This window comes from Gossypium hirsutum, chromosome D08 (assembly GCF_007990345.1).
Source record: "Gossypium hirsutum isolate 1008001.06 chromosome D08, Gossypium_hirsutum_v2.1, whole genome shotgun sequence".
Taxonomy (NCBI): domain Eukaryota; kingdom Viridiplantae; phylum Streptophyta; class Magnoliopsida; order Malvales; family Malvaceae; genus Gossypium; species Gossypium hirsutum.
In genome coordinates, this window is record NC_053444.1 from 67,828,323 (window position 1) to 67,847,701 (window position 19,379).

The window sequence follows — 19,379 nt, forward strand, 5'->3', positions numbered from 1 at the left end:
TATCATGCTACTAGTATTTAATTCACGAGTTCCATCTCTTTTTTTAATTTATAATATATTGATTAAGAATTTGGGGACGATTCATCTTAAACAAGTGAAGAGTCGTAATATCAAATGATTTCAAAAGGGAGAAAAGTTGCAAACCTCTCTAAGAAGATGAGTTCCTCGTGGTGCTTACAAGGCTCCAAAATATGGGGATTCTTCAGTAGGAGAAGAAAGTGGAAAAAACAAGAGAGAGAAAATCCTCTTCTATTTGAGGGCAAGTAAAATGATTTTTTGTGGGGCCTCTGCAATAATAACCTATTATGTATAAGGCGATTGTTGAGTACTTAAAGATTAATGGTCAAATTAGTATTGTTTTTAGAAGTAATACTAAACTAACACTTACAAATATTTATATACAACATAACTAACATGATTGGTTAGTAAAAAAAAAACCATCAAAATAATGATCATATTAATTAAAAAATATGATTCCCCTTATGATATTTCATGTAATTCATGTGAATAGATGGAAAAAAACCCCTCATTTTCATCACAGTTTTGACACATGAATACGACCCATACTTCCAAATGCAGCCTCAAATATTTTCAATGGTACTTAATTTTATTTAGGTTTGAGACAATGACTCATCTCATGCAAGAAAACCAAATTTGCATTTATGATTTGTAGTTGAAATTTGGAAGTGGACTATACTCGTATTGGTAGGCCCTTCATAAATTTTATGATTTGTAATTATGTAATATGGTTAACCCTCCATTCATTTGAAAATAATATCTATATATATAACCACACTCAATTCACTTTTTAAAAAAAAAAAAATTAAAGTATGATTTATATTGGTTTTATGGTGTATAAAAATTGATTCATTTGGAACTTCATGTATTAGCTTGATGGTTAGGGTGTTTATCATTTTAGGCGTGACCTGAGTTCAAGTTGCACTAATCATGTTCCTGTTAGGAAAATTATTTCTTTTGGAGTTCATGATTTCCATTCCCAATAATTATTCTAGAGAGAGGGATGTCTTTTTTTCTTTTTCTTTTATCTTTTTGAAATATATTAGGCCAGATTATTTGACAAAATCAAGAGGAAACAATTGAGCTCGAGATTAAAAATACACATTTAAAAAGATAAAGTGATTGCAGATTGAGTCTTAGTTCAATTGACATCGGTATTGTTACCAGTGTAGGAGGACATGGATTAAAGTGATTGAAGCACATTATCCTCTTATTTAAAGGTTAGGGAGGGACTATGAATATAGTTGTAGGCATTGTATAAAAAAAGAACAGATATGATAAAAATTTATAATGAGATTAATGTTAAAAAAATAGAGTAACTAAAGATTATCAAATTATAATAGAGAGACTAAATATGCAAAAAATGCATAGTATATAGAATTTATATAAGATTTTACCTATTATATATAAGGTTAGTATTTTTATACTACTAATAAATTTCACAAGCAATATTTAAATGGGATAATAATAATATCATCACTGCTAAAAGAAATTCCATTAATAGTTCATAAATAAGACTTTGTTTGATAACCATTGAAAAAGAAATTAAAATAGCTTAAAATTAACATTTTTAATGATTTAATTTTTTAATGTAATCACGAAAAAGTGTGAAAAATAATAAATAGATAAGAAGCTATTTATTTTTAAAGTATTTTTTTAACATTATCCTTTTAAATTCTTTAACTTTAAAATATTAAAATTTATATTTATTAAACAATTTAATTATATTCCATACTTAATTTTAAGAAATAAATCAAACGAATTTTATAACTTAATTTCGGTATTATTTTTTTTTGGTAAATGTAGAAAACCACCCGTGTTTAAACTACAACCATTTTAAGCACTACAAAACCATCTAAATAATCATGTAGAATTTGAAGAATTGCATCAGGTAGCTGTGGGAAGACAATAAGACCCGGTTCCAAATTAAAAGCCATGCCTCCATACTATCCGCTAGTTAATTTCCTTCACGAAACACATGTTTGAGATCAATTTTTCAATCACTAGCAATTATTATTTTAACATTTTGTATAACAATAACATCATAATCCATCACACTCTTTCCACGAACAAGATCTAATGCTGCCAAGCTGTCTGCTTCTAATATCACTCTTCTTACTAATATCAACCCATCATGGATACCCTATAATTCAGTATTTAAAATTTCATTTTATTTAACCTTCGCTTAATTTTCCCATATATGCCTTAACATGTGTCTTGGTTAATATTTCCCAAAAATCACACATCAATGCACACGTAGGCCATCTTTTACTTGCACATATGTACCCCAAAAGGGTTAATCATTCTAAGAAAGCAGCTGCCTTGATATCTCCAAAAGTTAAAGTTGAATGTATGCTTGAGTGTAAAGTAAAAGAGACCATTATTAGTGAGTGCTACAAACCCTAATTTTCAACACCATTATTGGGAGGGGAAAAGTGTAGCTTTTTCCTCACCTTCCTCAAAGTGGGATTTTCCATTGTTGGTAACTCTTTTAAGCCTTTTAAGGATTCCACAAGTTGTAAAGGGGAAAATATAGATGCCACATGCTTTCAAATAAAGCTTTTTGAAGTGGGGATTTAACATCTTCTAATTTGTCGTTTTTTCTTTTGTGAATACGTTAAAATACGCCATAAGTCCCTATACTTTTCATAAATTTAACTAAGAAATTATATTGTAATGAACTTGAATTTTAACAAAATTATTTGAACAGTGACCATAATTGAACCTAAATTTTAAAATTTAAAAAGTAATAAGTCTAAATTCCTAAAAATAAAAGTAAAAGTATTAAATTTTAAATTTATGAAAAATGTAAAGACTTATAACATATTTTAAACTCGTGAATACTGGAGGGTTCTTTTGATGGGGCCATACTTCCCTAACCATACAATCATTAAGGACTATTCTAGCGAGTCAAATTACAAATTGGGAAGGATTACATTGACATGATTTAAATCCTATTAATTAATATTTAAAAATAATTATTATTTTACTTTAATCATGCTTAATGGGGTAATAGTATTATTGACAAAAGCTGAGGTTTTGGGTTTTTGAATATCTAAATTCAAGTTTCACCGTATGTAATTGTCATGTGAGGTTCTCAAACTCCTCTATTGATCATATTATCATATGTGAGTTTTAGTCTGATGGGTTGATTACTCGATTTTAGTTCAGATCATTCCGATTCTTAATATGCTCAAATATATATGGTTAGAATCCCGTTATCAATGTACCAATAATAATCAAACTTTTGATTCAAAAAAGTTTGAGAACATTATTTTTCCTTCTTATATAGTTGCTTTCTTTTAGAAAGTTTCTTAAATTGTGAAAAGGGGTTTGGGAATTGGTGCTTTTACAAAATTCATCTGATAAGAAAAATAGTGACAAAACCACTATTTTTTCCATTTGGAGGAAAAAATATGTTACTTAATTTTTGGTTTAATTCTGCTGTATTTTTTGTATATTTAAATTTGGTGTTTTTATTTTTAACCTCAGGAATAATTTGCTCATGTGATCAATATTACATGCATGATTGATTGAATAATCAAATAAAAATATTGAATCTCGAGTTGTGCAATTGCCAATTTTGAATCTAGGGTTTTTTGCTTCTTTGACGTTGTGTCAATGAAGCAGATTGCAAGTCAACATATATATATTTGCTCACACGGCTTCAACAAAGTTTTAAGTTAGCCATGTGAGCCAATTACGTAATTAATTGGATTTCAATTATGAAATTAAAAGAGTCTAGGGACTAAATTCCAAAATTAAAAGCAGTTTATGGGCTAAATTTCATACTTGGTTTTTGAAGTTGCAACTATATTACTAGTCCAATCAAAGTCAAACATTATAAATGCTTAATTGCCACAACTTGAACCTTGATTTGACCTAACAGGGGCGACATCAAGGGGATGGCAGGGCCAAGGCTGAAGGCCCCCTAAAATTGAAAAACATCACATTCATCCCTTTACATTTTATAAAATTATAAATGAGTAAATGATTAAATTGCACATTAGCTCTCAAGATAATAAACATATAAACTAATATAATGATGAATTACATTTTAACTTTAAAAAAATACATAATTTAGTTCCGGCCCCTAAATAATAATTTCTGACTTCACCTCTGGATCGAAGTCCTCATCCATCGAATTTCATACTTATTAAATATAATTTTTAATTATAGTGGAGTTAATCATTATATTCTAAAGTTGTAATTTTTTTTACTTACATAAATTAATGTATGATTTAACTTTTTAAGAACTTTGGAAGGACGGCCACCGGCGTGCCCTTAGTTTCCGTCCATTAAGACAAAGCCACTTTCCATTATTATATAAACTAATCTTAAAAGTCTAAAAAGAGAGGTACATATAATTTATATAAAAAAATACCTTAAACATATTTATTATGCATAAAATTAGAAAAAAAAAACATAAATACATGAATTATATTATACAATTATAATAAAATATATTATAACCTGACTCGAAGTCCGACCCGAAAATCTCCTTATATATTTCTAAAGATGCTTTTTGGAGGATGACACTCTAGACACTTTACCTTATAATTTCCTTCTTCTATGCTTCTCCACCGGAATACCCTCCTCCTCCTTTTAAAAAAATTAAAAATTATATAAATTTTTAAAAAAATTAAGATAATTTTAAATAGAATTATTAATTTTTGGGTAGAACCAAAATTGGAAAATTTTTATTTAACAAAAGAAAAATCAAAGATTAAAGTTTAATTCTTAATTTTTAATTTTCAATAGGGACTAAAAAATAATTGTACTTGCATCATTTTAACCTCTGCCACCGTCCAACTATGGGTATCTTTGGACCAATTAATAAGTCATTTATGCTTTTTGTTTTTATGAATTATTACCTACTTAGAAAAAAAAGAAGAAGCTATATTTAGATGTATAGCATAGGTATAATTTGAGACAAGTTGCACTAGCTTTTGATTTTTTGGCTATCTTACCAAAAAAAATGCCATCATTGTACTTATAAAGCAATTTTGCTTGGTGTTAAAAGTTCTTTTTTCTCGGTATTTTTCGTATTAAATATTTATTAAATTTGAAATCGAATTAGATTAAATCTCTTAATTGGAAATAAAATTAATATTATTTTATTCATCACAATACTCGAAATTGAATTTTTACTTAAATTCTATTATACTCCTACCAAAACACGACATGTGACAAGCTATCGAACAGTCCACGATAAATTATTTGTGAAGAACGGTTCGTTAGGGACCTTCCACGGGCCCAAGGAATTACCTTAGAGATAGTCCGTCATGCACCCCTCGCTAAGAGCACTTAGACATAACTGCCTTATATGACCTCAAGAATGAGAATATCAAAGCAATATCACATAGTACACTTCATGGCGGCAGCTGACTGGTAAAGACACTAACACTTGACCGCCCACACAATTACAAGATAAAAAGAGACCCCTTACATAAACCTGAGTGCATGGGGTATCAAAGACCAACCTTAAGACATCCATCTCTTTTCTTCTCTCTTTTCCTTCTCCTTTCACTGGTTCACCACCTAGTATACGTGAACCGACTCTCCTCTCTAACATCTTCTTCTCCTTGTTGATAACCAATATCAACAAATTCCTTACCCAAAAAATATATATAATAATACTTTCTTTTTTTGAAAAAAAAATACAAACTATCTATTTTAGGTTGAGTTTACACTTAAGGACAAAGCATAGAAGTCTTTTGAAAATTAAAACCACATATTCAAAACCGATTATTATTTGATATTTTATTGGCAAAAATATTATATATTTGATTTTCAATATAATTTTGTCCCTTCTCCCAATATATACAATTTGATTGATTATTATAATTTTTTATATCATGAAAATTAATTTTAAGCTTTTTGATAGAAAAGGAAAAAAAACCAATAAAAAGTTTTAATTAAAAAAATTAATTAACTCTTTATACATAATTTACTTCCAATTCAACTCTTAAAATTGAAAAGAATAATTCAATCAAACCTCTCGTAAAATGTTGACCGAGTTTGATTGTTAAGCTTTCTTAATGTGATTGACATAACATTTTACCACCTAAACAAATATTTAAAAAAAATTAAAAATCTTAAAAACAAATAATTTTTTAAGTAGTTATTTAAAAAACAAAGTTCAAAATAGTTATCTTGGTTCATTCAAACTACTTTAAGCAACCACAACATGAATATTGTTTCATTTGCTTGTAAAGTTTTTTTGTTTTTTTTAATATCATGGATGATGTACATGACAAAAATCAAGATTTTTATTTTTTGTGTTAGTGAAAAATGTTTAAAAGTTGGTCTTTTTTTTTGGGGATAAATCTCGAAAATGAATTTTGGTCAAATATATAAAATGATACATGATCCTTAATTTTGTGCTGTTTTATTTATAAATTTTTAATTTGATTCAATTTTTACAAACTATACTAACATAATTCTCAACATAGCATTGATAGGTTGTCGAGACCTACAAAAATAAAAACCTACTTGAAAATATAAATTAGTAGATAGCAACAAGTAGAGATAGACAATGATTTTATTCCTTAAACAAAAACAAGTAAAGTAAATAAAAAAGGGGTCTTGTAAAAACAAAAACAAAATTCAAATTAAAAACTAAAATGAAGAAAGTAACAATTAAAAGTTTCGGACAATCAATGGGGAAAAGCTCTAGGGGTAAAATCTCCATTTGATTTATAGATTTGGTCATCGACACAAATATAACTTCAATGCCTTTAATAAATTAGTTATAGTTGCTGACTCAACATTGGACAACTAATCTATCCTTACTTATTCGGTAACCAAGAGGTAACTCATTTGAAATTACTTCCCTAAACAATAAATAACTTTATAACTCAATGCCCAATATTGAACTTACTGACAACATTAAGAATTAAAGAGACTTAATTCTAACCGACAAACTCACCTCAACGAGGTTTATTTAAGTTAGATCACACATTCACACTACATAATTGTAAATTATGACACAAACGAATTATGCAATTTGTCACGAGTATTAGAATGAATTAAACAATTACATATTTAATTATTCTAATTGACTCGACAACTAGTCTAAGCGGTTAAATGCTAACCAAATATTTGATAAGCTTGAGCAATTGTAATTAAAACAGAAGATGCATGAATACCAAAGAACAAAGAAGAATTTATTAAATATAGAAAACAAAACCTTTGACTAGAAAATAAGGTTTATAAACTCATAAAATATAGAAAACAAAACAAAACTAAGAACGGCTAAGTCTAAGTCCCTCATCTCTTAACATAACAATGTCTATTTAAATGAAAAAAATAATACAATGGAGAAAGTACAAAAATGCTCTTAACTACATAAAGTAGAAATTTTCAAGGTTTCTTGGCAATTTTGGCGTCAAACTTCCAAGCAGTTTTTAGTGACTTCTTGACGTTTTTGGGCTCAAGCCATGAAATAACTTTAGCTAGATCTATTGCCCTTTGAATCAATATATTATGAGCCCAAAAAAGAAGTTTGTAGATCAAATTATGGTGAAAATACTAGAATTGCACCGTGTTGAAAATTTAATACACAATAACTTGCCAAAAATAAAATTATTTTTTCTCTAATTATTTCCTAAATCAAATATAAGTATAAATAATACAATTAGGAACATAAATAACATAATTGAAGACGAGAAATATCACAAATAAATTAAGAATTTTTACGTATTTATCAAGCATCATTTAACTAAATAGATTATATACATAAATAATTATATTTAGCCGATATACAAATAAGCTGATGTATTATATATTTTTTAAAATTATAGAATTGAATAAAAATTAAAATTTTATGTATATTTTAAACTACAATAAAAATTTCATATACATAATTATACTAAATTAAAATTTATTTATCTAATTACACGTTTGATCAATATTTATATACGATTTTAAGATCTATTCCTTACTTTTATTTTTTAAACTTTTTATATATTTTAATTTTCAATCCAATCATACATTGAAATATTAATTTTAGTTCTAATTATTTAGATGTATTAATTATAATAAAAATTGAAAGAAAAAAAAAACTCAAGATGAATGGAGGGATCGAATTTCTTGTTTTTTTTTTCTTTGTAAGAAAATGTTGAATTTGTTTGTTTGCAGTGATGTGGATTAAATCGATATCAGAAAATATAGATAAATAAATATTAAAACAATGTATTAAATCAAGAATTAAAATAATTATTAATCAATATTTATAAATAAATTCTTTACCAAACCATATGCATTAATTTTATTATTTAGCTTTTCCCTTAGGTATCGAATAAGTTGAGATTAAATTATAGAATATCGATTTTGAACCCTTACACAATAAATAAAATATTTATAATATTATTTTCTCTATTCATACCACTCTACATAACATATATTCATTTAATTTTATTAATTAATTTAACACGAACAAAAAGTTTTTTTTGGTTGAATTTAAAACTTCCCCATGTTGGATATTAAATTAAATTTCAACAATAAAATATCACGAAGATTTTGGTATCAAGAGCTGGATTATTATTTGATCTAATATATATAGATTAATTTATTTATTTTTCGAGTAAATGAGACAAAATATAATCGGTCTCTTAAAATATTTGAGTGAATGCAAAACAAAATAAAAACATTACAACATATAAAAGAAAAGTAAAAAATGATGTGAATTAAAGCTCACAGATGAATCTTGTTGGATCTCTAAACAGAAGTCAAACTCTCTAAAACCTGTTTTTTATATTTAAAAAGTTCAAACCTGAAACTTTAATTAATAAAAAATAGAAAAGAGTATAGTTTGAGAAATCGTTGCAAAGTGAAAAAGTATTTCCAATTCTCAATTTTCCAGAATTTCGTTTTTACCTTTTCTTTTTGTCTGATAAAAACAAACATATTTTCATGCACCTTTCAGCCGACCCTTTAAAAAAAAGATCAATTTTTTCTCTTCAAATTTTACCTTTCTACCCAATGTTATGGATGGTGGTGAGGATATAAAGTCTAAATCTTTTCACTTAAATTGTGCTTGATATTTTTAGTTATTGATGAATCAAAGAGAAAGAAAAAATGGGTGAGGAAAAATGGAGATTTTTTTTGAAATAAAGATCGATTTTTTGTTGTTTTTTTTTCTTATTTTCTGTGAAAATAGAAAGAAAGCCCAAAGATTTTAATCGCTTAAACCTTTCATTTGTTGATTCCTTTCAATTCTTTTTAACGTAAATGAGAGTTGGGTTAAGTACGATCCAACAAACACTTACGCCGGAGGCGGCAACCGTGTTAAACCATTCAATAGCCGAAGCAAGCCGTCGGAATCACGGCCAAACGACGCCGCTTCATGTGGCGGCAATGCTTCTATCGTCTCCCGCCGGATTCCTTCGCCAAGCGTGTATTAAATCACACCCGAGTTCATCCCACCCGTTACAGTGTCGAGCTTTGGAGCTTTGTTTCAGTGTGGCGTTGGAACGTCTCCCAACTTCTCAAAGCGCCGACAATGGCGGCACCGAACTCGACCCGCCGATTTCAAACGCTTTGATGGCTGCTTTGAAACGCGCTCAAGCCCATCAACGCCGTGGGTGTCCCGAACAACAGCAACCGCTTTTGGCTGTTAAAGTTGAATTAGAACAGTTGATTATATCGATCCTCGATGATCCAAGCGTTAGTAGAGTAATGAGTGAAGCTAGTTTTTCAAGTCCAGCAGTTAAATCCGCCATTGAACAATCCTTGAACGGAAAGAATCCGACCGGGACAATCCGTCTCGGGTTCAAACCGGCCGTTGCCGCCCCTTCTGTTAACCGGAATTTGTATCTGAACCCGAGGTTACAACAAAAGGCAGACAGCCAGTCAGGGCATCAAAGGAATGAAGATGTCCAAAAGGTGTTTGATATTTTGACGAAGAGAAAGAAAAGGAACCCGGTTTTGGTGGGCGAACCCGCGCCGGAATCGGTGGTTCAAGAGATTTTAAGGATGATTCAAGGTAAAGAAATTGATGGGGTTTTTAAAAACGTTGAAGTGGTTCATTTATGGAAGGATTTGGCATTGGATAAACCCCAAATGGTTGCAAAAATCAAGGAATTAGGCACTCAAATTGGAGCCAAGATTGGGAATTTGGATTTTGGAGGGGTCATTCTTGATTTGGGTGACTTGAAATGGCTAGTAGAGAGTAACCAGCCGATCGGGGCTCAACGGCTGTCTCTACTGGAACCAGGCGGTGCTGCTGCGGTGGCGGAGATGGCGAAGTTGCAGCGGTTCGGAGAAGGTAATGGGAGACTGTGGTTGATTGGAACAGCTACTTGTGAAACTTATTTGAGGTGCCAAGTTTATTATCCTTCAATGGAGAATGATTGGGATTTGCAAGCAGTTCCTGTTGCTTCTAAAATGCTTTCAAGGTCATTTGTTCTTACAAATTTTGAACCCTTTTTAGGTTTAATCTTCATATTAACTTGGATAATATGCTTGATCGCAGGTTTGGGAGCAATGGGATCCTTAACGGTTCTGTTGAGTCCTTATCCTCGATGAATGGGTTTGTGACTACAGCTGCTCGACCTAGGCAACTCTCGGAGAACTTCGACCCTACCCGAAAACAAGGATGTTGTCCACAGTGCATGCAAAATTACGAACAAGAGGTTGCCAAACTTTTAGCAGCCAAGGAGTTCGAGAAACCATTGTCTGATGCTAATTCCAAATCAACTCAGCCGGCATTGCCGCAATGGTTGCAGAATGCAAGAGTCCATGATGATCAGGCACAGGTAACAATCTCAAGTTAAACAAAAAACAAGTCTTATTGGAATATTTTATGTAAATATGTGCATAACAACTATATATATATATGTATACATATACTTTTGATTTTTGAAGCAGAAGATTCAAGAACTCCAGAAGAAATGGAATGATACTTGCTTGCATCTAAACCCGAAATTTCATCAATCCGGTTTAAGCTCTGACCAGTTTGCTCCTATGGCTCTTTCTATGACGAGTTTGGTGCCTTTCCAGCCCAAACTAACATTAAACAGGTGTGGTGGGGAGACACTGCAACGGATCCCAAATCTTGTAGCTAGCCAACCTGGAAGTCCGGTAAGAACAGACCTTGTTCTCGGACGGCCAAAGGTAACCGAGACCGAACTTGAAAGAACACATAAAGAGTGTGTGAGGGACTTTTTGGGCTGCCTACCTTCCGAACCATGGAACAAGTTACAGGATTTGAAAAGCAACAAACTGTTAAACGCGTTAGATGCTGATTCATTCAAGAAACTCCTTAAAGGTCTAACTGAGAAGGTGTGGTGGCAGCAGGATGCAGCATCTGCGGTGGCTGCAGCAGTGACGCGGTGTAAACTAGACAATGGAAAACAACGGGGTGCTGGATCAAAGGGTGATGTTTGGTTATTGTTTTCCGGTCCCGACAGGGTTGGCAAGAAGAAGATGGCGTCGGTCCTCTCAAATCAAGTATGCGGGGCTGATCCCGTGGTGATAGGTCTTGGCTCAAGACGTGATGATGGGGAATCCGATTTGAGTTTCCGTGGTAAAACTGTGCTGGATAGAATAGCAGAGGCTATTAAGAGGAATCCTTTCTCGGTAGTAATGCTTGAAGACATAGACGAAGCAAATATGTTAGTTAGAGGTGGCATAAAACAAGCAATGGAGAGAGGCCGACTCACTGATTCTCACGGTCGTGAGATCAGTCTCGGAAATGTTATTTTTATTCTCACTGCAAATTGGTTGCCAGATAATCTCAAATTCTCATCAAATGGTATTTCCCTGGATGAAAAGAAGCTCACCTGTATCGCAAGTGGAGGTTGGCAATTAAGGTTATCTGTTTTGGAGAAAACTTCAAAGCGTCGAGCTTGTTGGCTACATGAGGCAAGCCGAGCAACAAAGCCAAGAAAGGATACCGGTTCACCGCTATGTTTTGATCTTAATGAAGCGACTAATGTGGAAGATGGATCACACCACTCGAGCGATCTCACGGTCAACCACGAAGAACATGGCCTCGCTAATAGGCTATCATCCAACTCAACATCATCAATATCCCGTGAACTGCTTGATTCTGTCAACGATGCAATCGTCTTCAAACCCGTCGACTTCGGTCCCATTAGACGCAATATATCAAACAACATAACAAAAAGATTTTCCAGCATTATCGGGGAAAGGGTATCGATCGAGATCATAGATGATGCTCTAGAAAAGATTATGAGTGGTGTATGGATAGGTAGAACCGGATTAGAAGAATGGATAGAGAAAACATTGGTTCCGAGCTTGCAACGGTTGAAAACACAATTTCCCGTGTCAGATGAGTCTCTAGTTGTCCGACTTGAACTCGATGACGAATCCTGTGAACGAAGCCATGGAGATTGGCTGCCTGGTAGTGTCAAGGTGGTCCTTGATGCGTTCTCATAGTGAGAGCTATTTGGGGATACAATTGGTATTTTGTTACTTTTGTTGGATAGAAATGTAAATATACTCAAACTATTTTTGGCGGGGAGACGTTGATAGATTTAACGGTATATACTTATTAATATTCGCTTCTTCTTCTTCTTCTTCTTTTTTTTGTTAAAAACATATATAAATATATATAGCATTTATTTTATTTCATTATTTTTTATTATATTTTTCAAAAATATAAAACAATCTAATTGTTTTTCCATTTAATTTTAACTTATAAGAAATGTTCTGTTTTTTATTTTTTTTATATTTTTATTTGGAACAAATTGGGGCTCAATGTTTCATTGTTAATGTGGTGCTATAAAAAATGAAATATTAAGATGAATTTTTCTAAAATAAGAGAATAAGAATCAAATTAAATAAATGTGTAAAAGTTGAGGACTAAAGTTGTTATTATATTTTTATAATATACTAAAACAAGCATTTTGCGGCTAAATTTAAAGGAGGAACGATTTTGGTACTTCATCCAACGTATAAAGATTAATTTATTCATTTTTTCAATAACCAAAATGCAATTTAGATGGTAGCACATGGACTCCTATGGTACTTTTACCATATATATCTAAATAATAATTTTCTGGTAAAAAGATCTCTCTAGTCCCTCTCAATTTTGATATTGAGCAAATTAGTCTTTTTAAAAAAATCAGAGTAATTTAATCTGTTAATTTCAAAAGTGAGTAACTAAGAACAATTAATTACAACGTTAATGATTTTTTTCAATTGTACATATTTTCTATTGCTATGATAACAAATTTAGCGTACAAAATTTACACATTCTATCAATTTAATCCTGATTTAACAAATTTAGCTTGCAACGTTTATACATTATGTCAACTTTTACATAAAATATATAAATATCAAGAGCTAAATTTATTATTATACCAATCAAAATTATGTACAGATAACATCGTGGCTAATTGTCCTTAGTTGCTCACTTTCAAATTTAATAGAGATTAAACTGCTCTAATTTTTTTAGATGGACCAATTTGCTTAATATCAAAATTGAAAGGTGCTTTTACCTAATTTTCTATATTCATGTATGAACCGAGCTTATAGTATAATGACAAAAAACTTTCGTTTAAATGAAGTTTAATTTGATACCTATTTGCCTCTTTAAACTCTAAAATTTTGGTAAATTTTCTGTTCTGACCTTCAAAAAAATTTTCAATTCAATTCCGGCCCTCTACTATAAAATATCTGACTTTCCACCTGAATATATATATATTGGTAATAATATATAATTAATTTTAGATATATATAAAATTATAAAATAAATATATGTAAAGCATGAAAACGTGAGGGGGCATAGGGTTACGTACTTAACCGGGGAGAGCCAATTGCCATACAATTGCAAAGCTCACATTCTATAATATCCAATTTTACATATTAGCCACATAAATTTGGGGTTTTTTTTTCTTAAAAAAAATTATTTTAATATTTTTTGGGTTAAGCAAGTTAAAAGCTGATATATCATTTTATGTTTGTACATAAATAATTATATTTATTTCATATAAAAAATAAATTAATGTATTTATTTTTTTAATTGTGTACGATTGAATCAAAATTAAAGTTTCATATATACATTTGAAGCACAATCGAAGTTCTTTGTGCATAATTGCACCAAATCAAAGTCCATGTATGAAATTGTGCATTAAATATATAATTTTAAGATGACATAATGTCAAATTTAGCACTTAATGTTTACATCTTTTGTCAATTTGGCTCTTATTCTTTTTTTTAATTGAATGTTGTTTTTAACGAAAATACTCACTAAAATATTAATTTTTAAATATTTCAGCCTAATGGCAATCCACATGTACTCTATGCTAATTTGTTTATAATCTTTTTATAATTTTTTTGAATTTTAATTTTTAATTTTTTAAATATTTTATAATTTTTAAATTATTGGTTGACGTGGTATATGAGACAAACAGTGTCATGTCATACTAGGACTGATACGCGGGTTCCTATGCCAATATCATTAAAAAAATTATTTGACTCTTTTCGAAAGATTAATGACCAAATTTATCTCAAAAAAGAATAAAGGTAAATTAATAAAAATATAAATGTTGAGAGCTAAATTTGACATTATATTTTTTGAGATTTATCCATTTTTTTTATAAAAAGAATGGAAGGGATAAATTGTTCAGATTTAAACTCGAACTCGAGATTAATCGTAAATTTGAGGACTTTAATGTTGGATCAAATTTGCTTACACTTTATATTAAGAAAATAAACCATTTAATAACAATTTGTTATTTATAGGGCTTAATATATAATTTAGTATTTGATTTCGACATTCTTTTAACGTGGCATCTCTAATGTGGTACATGTATTTAATATAATTTATATATTTTGGTACTTGAAGATGAAAATGTTAACTTTTTAGTATTTAATTCGAATTTTAAATTTAATTTGATGAAAAATCATAATTAACTAATAATATTAATAATTAAATTTCGATAAATCAAACCATAAAAGCCGAATTAAACTGAACCAATTAAATTGAAAATAAAATAAAATAAAAACTTAACCAATTTGGCACACCATATTAAATGTTTAAAAAAATTGATTTAACTAATAAAAAAATTAAAGAAAAGGTTTAATTTTTTTCTTTGTACAAGCACAAATATGCCCGGGCCCAAACCAATAAACAAACCCAATAACACCCTGACCCAATAACCAAATTATAGGCCCATTTTCTGACCCAAATCAGCCCCAAAAATGGAAAACCCTAGCAGTTTTCCTTGCGCCGATCCAGCAAGGTCTCCAGCAGCCTCTAGCAGATCCGATCAGCGCATGTTGCGGAACCACCCCTTTTCCCCACGCCGTGCACTCCACGAACTCCTGCAATCGTGGACTCAAAGAGTCCGATTGAGATAAAACAGAAAAAAATAACAATTAGCAGACTTTATTTGTTTTTTCTTTTCGACTTTGCGGGCTATAAAAGCCGATTAAAATCTGTAACAAGGGGGGATTGGGGGAAAAAGAGAGAAAAAGAGAGACTAGAAAAGAAAGAAAGATTTGAAACGAAAATACAGATATTAAACTTGTTTTTCAAAGGTGATTTTTGCTTTTTATTTTACAGCATTTGTTTTATTTTTTTTCAAAATTTTTCAGGTTTCTTTCTTTTATTTTCATCATTATTTTGTTTAAAATAACAAAGAAAAAAGAGGGATCTTACCTCTGTCGTCGAAGCCGCCGGGCCGTCGCCGTATCCGTTGCGATCGGAGCACCGGCATGGGGCGAGGAATGGTGCAAGGAGGCTAGGGACTAAACCCTAACAGAGCACCTGTTGAGAGCTTTATTATTATTATTATTATTTTTTCTCCTCATTCAGTTTCGAATGATTTTGAAAGGAAAAATTGTTTTAAATAACATTCAAAACGGCGCCGTTTCGTTTAGGCCCTGACTCGCGCGGTGACCCGACCCGAAGGGGAGGATATGTGCGCTCTGACGTCACATGGTCTATTTTCGCAATTGGCCCTTCCTTTTTTGCAACGGTTTTCAATTAAATCCTTTTTACTTATTTTAGAAATTGGGCCGCATTTTTATTTTTGTTTCAATTGGGTCCCCCGTTGCGCTGCGTTTTGGATGGATGGGATAATTCCCCTTTTCGTCCTCCGTTGTCGCGCGCGCGTTCAAGTGGGTCCTTTCTTTTTAAATTTATTCTAAATCTGCCCCATTTTTTTCCGTTTTTAATTCAATTTAATCCATTTTAATTTCTTATCATAATCATGCTATACCCTTATTTTATTTTATTTATTGTTATTATTATTAACATTATTATTATTATTATTTCATTCATACATACGCATATTTTATGTATATCATACATGCATATTTAATATATATTTTAAGCTTTTATACATGCATGCATACATTTCGTTCGCACATTTTTAAAGTTTCCTTTTTTATAGTTTTTATTTTTCTTTCACATGCTCATATTTTATACCTACTTACACATTCTTTATTTTGTAAATATATATGTATATATAATTTTATATTTTTATTTTATTTGATTCACATGTACATATTTTATTTATTATTATTTTATCTTCACCACTCCCACATTTAAAATACACATACATTTTCTATAATATATTTATGTACACATTTTTCTTTAAAATCATTGTAAATATTTTTTATCATTTTATATATACATATTGTACATATATACATAAGCATTTAAATGTACACATATTTTCAAGGTTTACCTACATATATATACTTATACATTTTTTATTTCGGAAAATATATACACATATGCATATCTTTATACTTTTATTTTATTTTTACAATTTACATATACATTTTAAATTAGAGTATTTGTTTCATGTTGTACCTTAACCCTTTTTAGCATCCATTTTAAATATATATATTTTGATTTTCTCAAAGTATTTAAATATCCTGTTTTATAAATTCCAAAATATTTGGGATTCATGATTCTCGAGGAAGGTCGTGTCCTAACTTACTGGATCGCGATTATTTTTCGATGAATTTAGAAAGCCAAGTATTCGTTTTGCAATAAATTCTCAAATTTCAAATAAAAGTTTATTCTCGGGGATTTAAAATGTTGGGTCCTAACTTACTAGTCCTGATATTTTAACTTCTCGAAATAAAAATTTTCAGAAACAAAAGGTAATATTCGGGAATTTTGAAGATTTAAAAACATTGTGCCCTAACTCACTGGGTGTGGTGTTTTATTTCTTTGAAATAAGAATGTCTTATTATTTTGATTCATTCATGAAATAAAGAGTGTTCTTTTAAAATCTTTTCAAATTTTCGACACCAAGGCATTAAAAAAAATCAATTTGGTACCAATTTTGGGCGTTATGAGGGTGCTAATCCTTCCTCAAGCGTAACTGACTCCTGAACTTGTTTTCTCAAATTTCGCAGACCAAAATTATTTTTAAGATGGGCCGATCACACCTTAATAAAGGATCGGTGGCGACTCCAGTTTTATTTTTAAAATCGACAACTAAAATTTTTGTTTTCAAAAACGGTTTCGACATTCTTAATAAATTATTTTTACACATTGATGAAATTTTCTATTTGCATAAAACAAATTAGATTGTTAAACGTGTATATATATTAAATTGCATTGGAACATTGCAAAATTTGTGTAAGATATTGGTCTTGCATTTGATTGATTCCATTTATTTTTCACTTTAGGTGGTTGCAATTAGATTATAATGTTCTAATTCCATTTGTACTAGTAATTGGACCCACACCCATCTTTGAAATTGTCCAAACTTTTTATTGGACTAAGGGTTAAATTAAATGATATTAGAAAATGTCTAAGACAATCATTAGTAATTAAATTAGGGTAAGTTTTTGTTTTGATCACTTAACTAAAAAAATTACAATTTGGTCGCTGAACTATTCAAAAGTTTTTATATAAGTCACTGAGTTATTGTTATTTTATAAAAAAAAGTTCCGCCAATGAACTCCAAGCAACGATTTGACAACAAGTGTGGTGGATCAATATTTATTGGCGAGTAGAAGAATATACTTTAGTTCTAAGTTGATCTAATAGTCAGTGCCTAAGATTGGAGAAAAAAGTTGTTTGAATTTTACTTCGTAGATTTGTGACATTTAAAATTGTTTAATAAAAAAAACAAAATTGTAGAAAAGAAGGGTTAAGAGAACTTTCGATTAGTGCAAGTAATACGAATAAAGAAAGTCATATAGCATAAATTTTAACAGTCTAATGACTTAAATGAAAACTTTGAATAATTCAATGACCAGATTGTGACTTTTTTAGTTAAGTGACCAAAATAAAAATTTAGACGGAATTTTGTGACTAATGGTGTAGTTTACCTTAAAAGAAACTTCAATACAATCGATAAGTTCGGGTCGGCTGACAATTGTACGATGCTTTCAAATGTGTCTTTGTTCAACCGATCATCTCCGATGTACATCATAAAATCCAGTAATTCACCCCGCTTTTCATGTTTGATATAAGGTTTTCCACAACTATGTCTTTGATCATTCTCAAAGAGACCATGAAGATCCTTAGCATGGCATAAACTGTGATCGAGGTCGACGTCTCGATGGTGCTAGACGATTGCGGCTTCTTTATTCTCCATCGACAGCCATTTGTAATCTTCATGTAAAGTTGAATTATAGGTTCAACAACATCAACTCAAGTCCACTTACTCAATGGCTCCCAATCTCAATCGCTCACAACGAAAAGAATGTTTTCCGTGTCATCGCATTGTCGATTCAACACCGAAATAACTTCATCAGGCTTCATAATGCCATCACAATTCAAAAGCAACAAGTTCTAATGTTAAACCAAATCCAATTCTCCAATGGAGAATACCTCATTGTGACAATGATGTACGCAACATTATGAGTGCTAATGTATTTATAATGTTCCATGAACTGACTTGAATTGCCCTATTAAGAGACCGCAAGTAGGTCCGTTTTTAATATTTTTGGAGCCCTAAGCAAAATAATAAAACGGGATTTTAAGTTTTTTAAAAGTTAGAAAAGAATCTTTTAATTCCTATATAAGTTGGTAAAAATTTTTTGGACCCCTTAAAAGCTAAAAAGAAATTTTTAGGCCCTTAAAAGTTGGTAAAATTTTTTTCTTGACCTTTAAAAGTTTTAAAAAATTATTTTTTCGAACCACTTAACAACTGAAAAATAATATTTTGAATCCCTTTTAGCCTTATAATTTACCCTGTCAGCAAGCAGAGGCAAAGATAACATGATTCATTGGATTCAAATTCTCATCAACTCCCAATGCCTTGTCCAAAACAGGGCAGCTCTACTTCATTGTGACAGCTCTCACATTATCGGTCAATATTGAACATATGGCATGTTTTGATTGATTGTGTTTTTCTTAACATTATTAATTTTTTCGATAAAATATAATAGGATAATAATTTAAATATTAAACT

The 19,379-nt window shown here is 30.4% G+C and overlaps 1 protein-coding gene and 1 long non-coding RNA gene across 3 annotated transcripts; one reads left to right on the forward strand and one right to left on the reverse strand.

Annotated features, from left to right (window-relative positions):
* Positions 1 to 8,835: 8,835 nt before the first annotated feature.
* LOC107928376 (protein SUPPRESSOR OF MAX2 1) lies at positions 8,836 to 12,544 on the forward strand. 2 transcript variants are annotated; one of them, XM_016859587.2, is made up of 3 exons: positions 8,836 to 10,418; positions 10,496 to 10,778; positions 10,888 to 12,544. In XM_016859587.2, exons 1-3 carry the CDS (start codon positions 9,253 to 9,255, stop codon positions 12,421 to 12,423), a joined length of 2,985 nt encoding a protein of 994 aa, XP_016715076.2. In that variant the 5' UTR covers positions 8,836 to 9,252; the 3' UTR covers positions 12,424 to 12,544. The 2 variants fall into 2 exon arrangements, with proteins under 2 accessions (XP_016715076.2, XP_040954906.1); XM_041098972.1 differs by having other exon boundaries at positions 8,838 to 10,418; positions 10,891 to 12,544.
* Positions 12,545 to 15,019: 2,475 nt separating this feature from the next.
* On the reverse strand, positions 15,020 to 16,378 carry LOC107928263 (uncharacterized). The gene is made up of 2 exons (XR_001692585.2): positions 15,653 to 16,378; positions 15,020 to 15,315 (listed from the first exon to the last, which is right to left on the reverse strand). It is a non-coding gene; the product is annotated as an uncharacterized lncRNA (long non-coding RNA).
* Between the last annotated feature and the right edge of the window lie 3,001 nt (positions 16,379 to 19,379).

Excerpts from the sequence above, each read along its gene's own strand:
- LOC107928376 (XM_016859587.2), top strand. The coding sequence starts at position 9,253 with ATGAGAGTTGGGTTAAGTACGATCCAACAAACACTTACGCCGGAGGCG. Across the intron at positions 10,419-10,495 it reads GCTTCTAAAATGCTTTCAAG|GTTTGGGAGCAATGGGATCC; the intron begins GTCATTTGTTCT and ends GCTTGATCGCAG. Across the intron at positions 10,779-10,887 it reads TCCATGATGATCAGGCACAG|CAGAAGATTCAAGAACTCCA; the intron begins GTAACAATCTCA and ends TGATTTTTGAAG.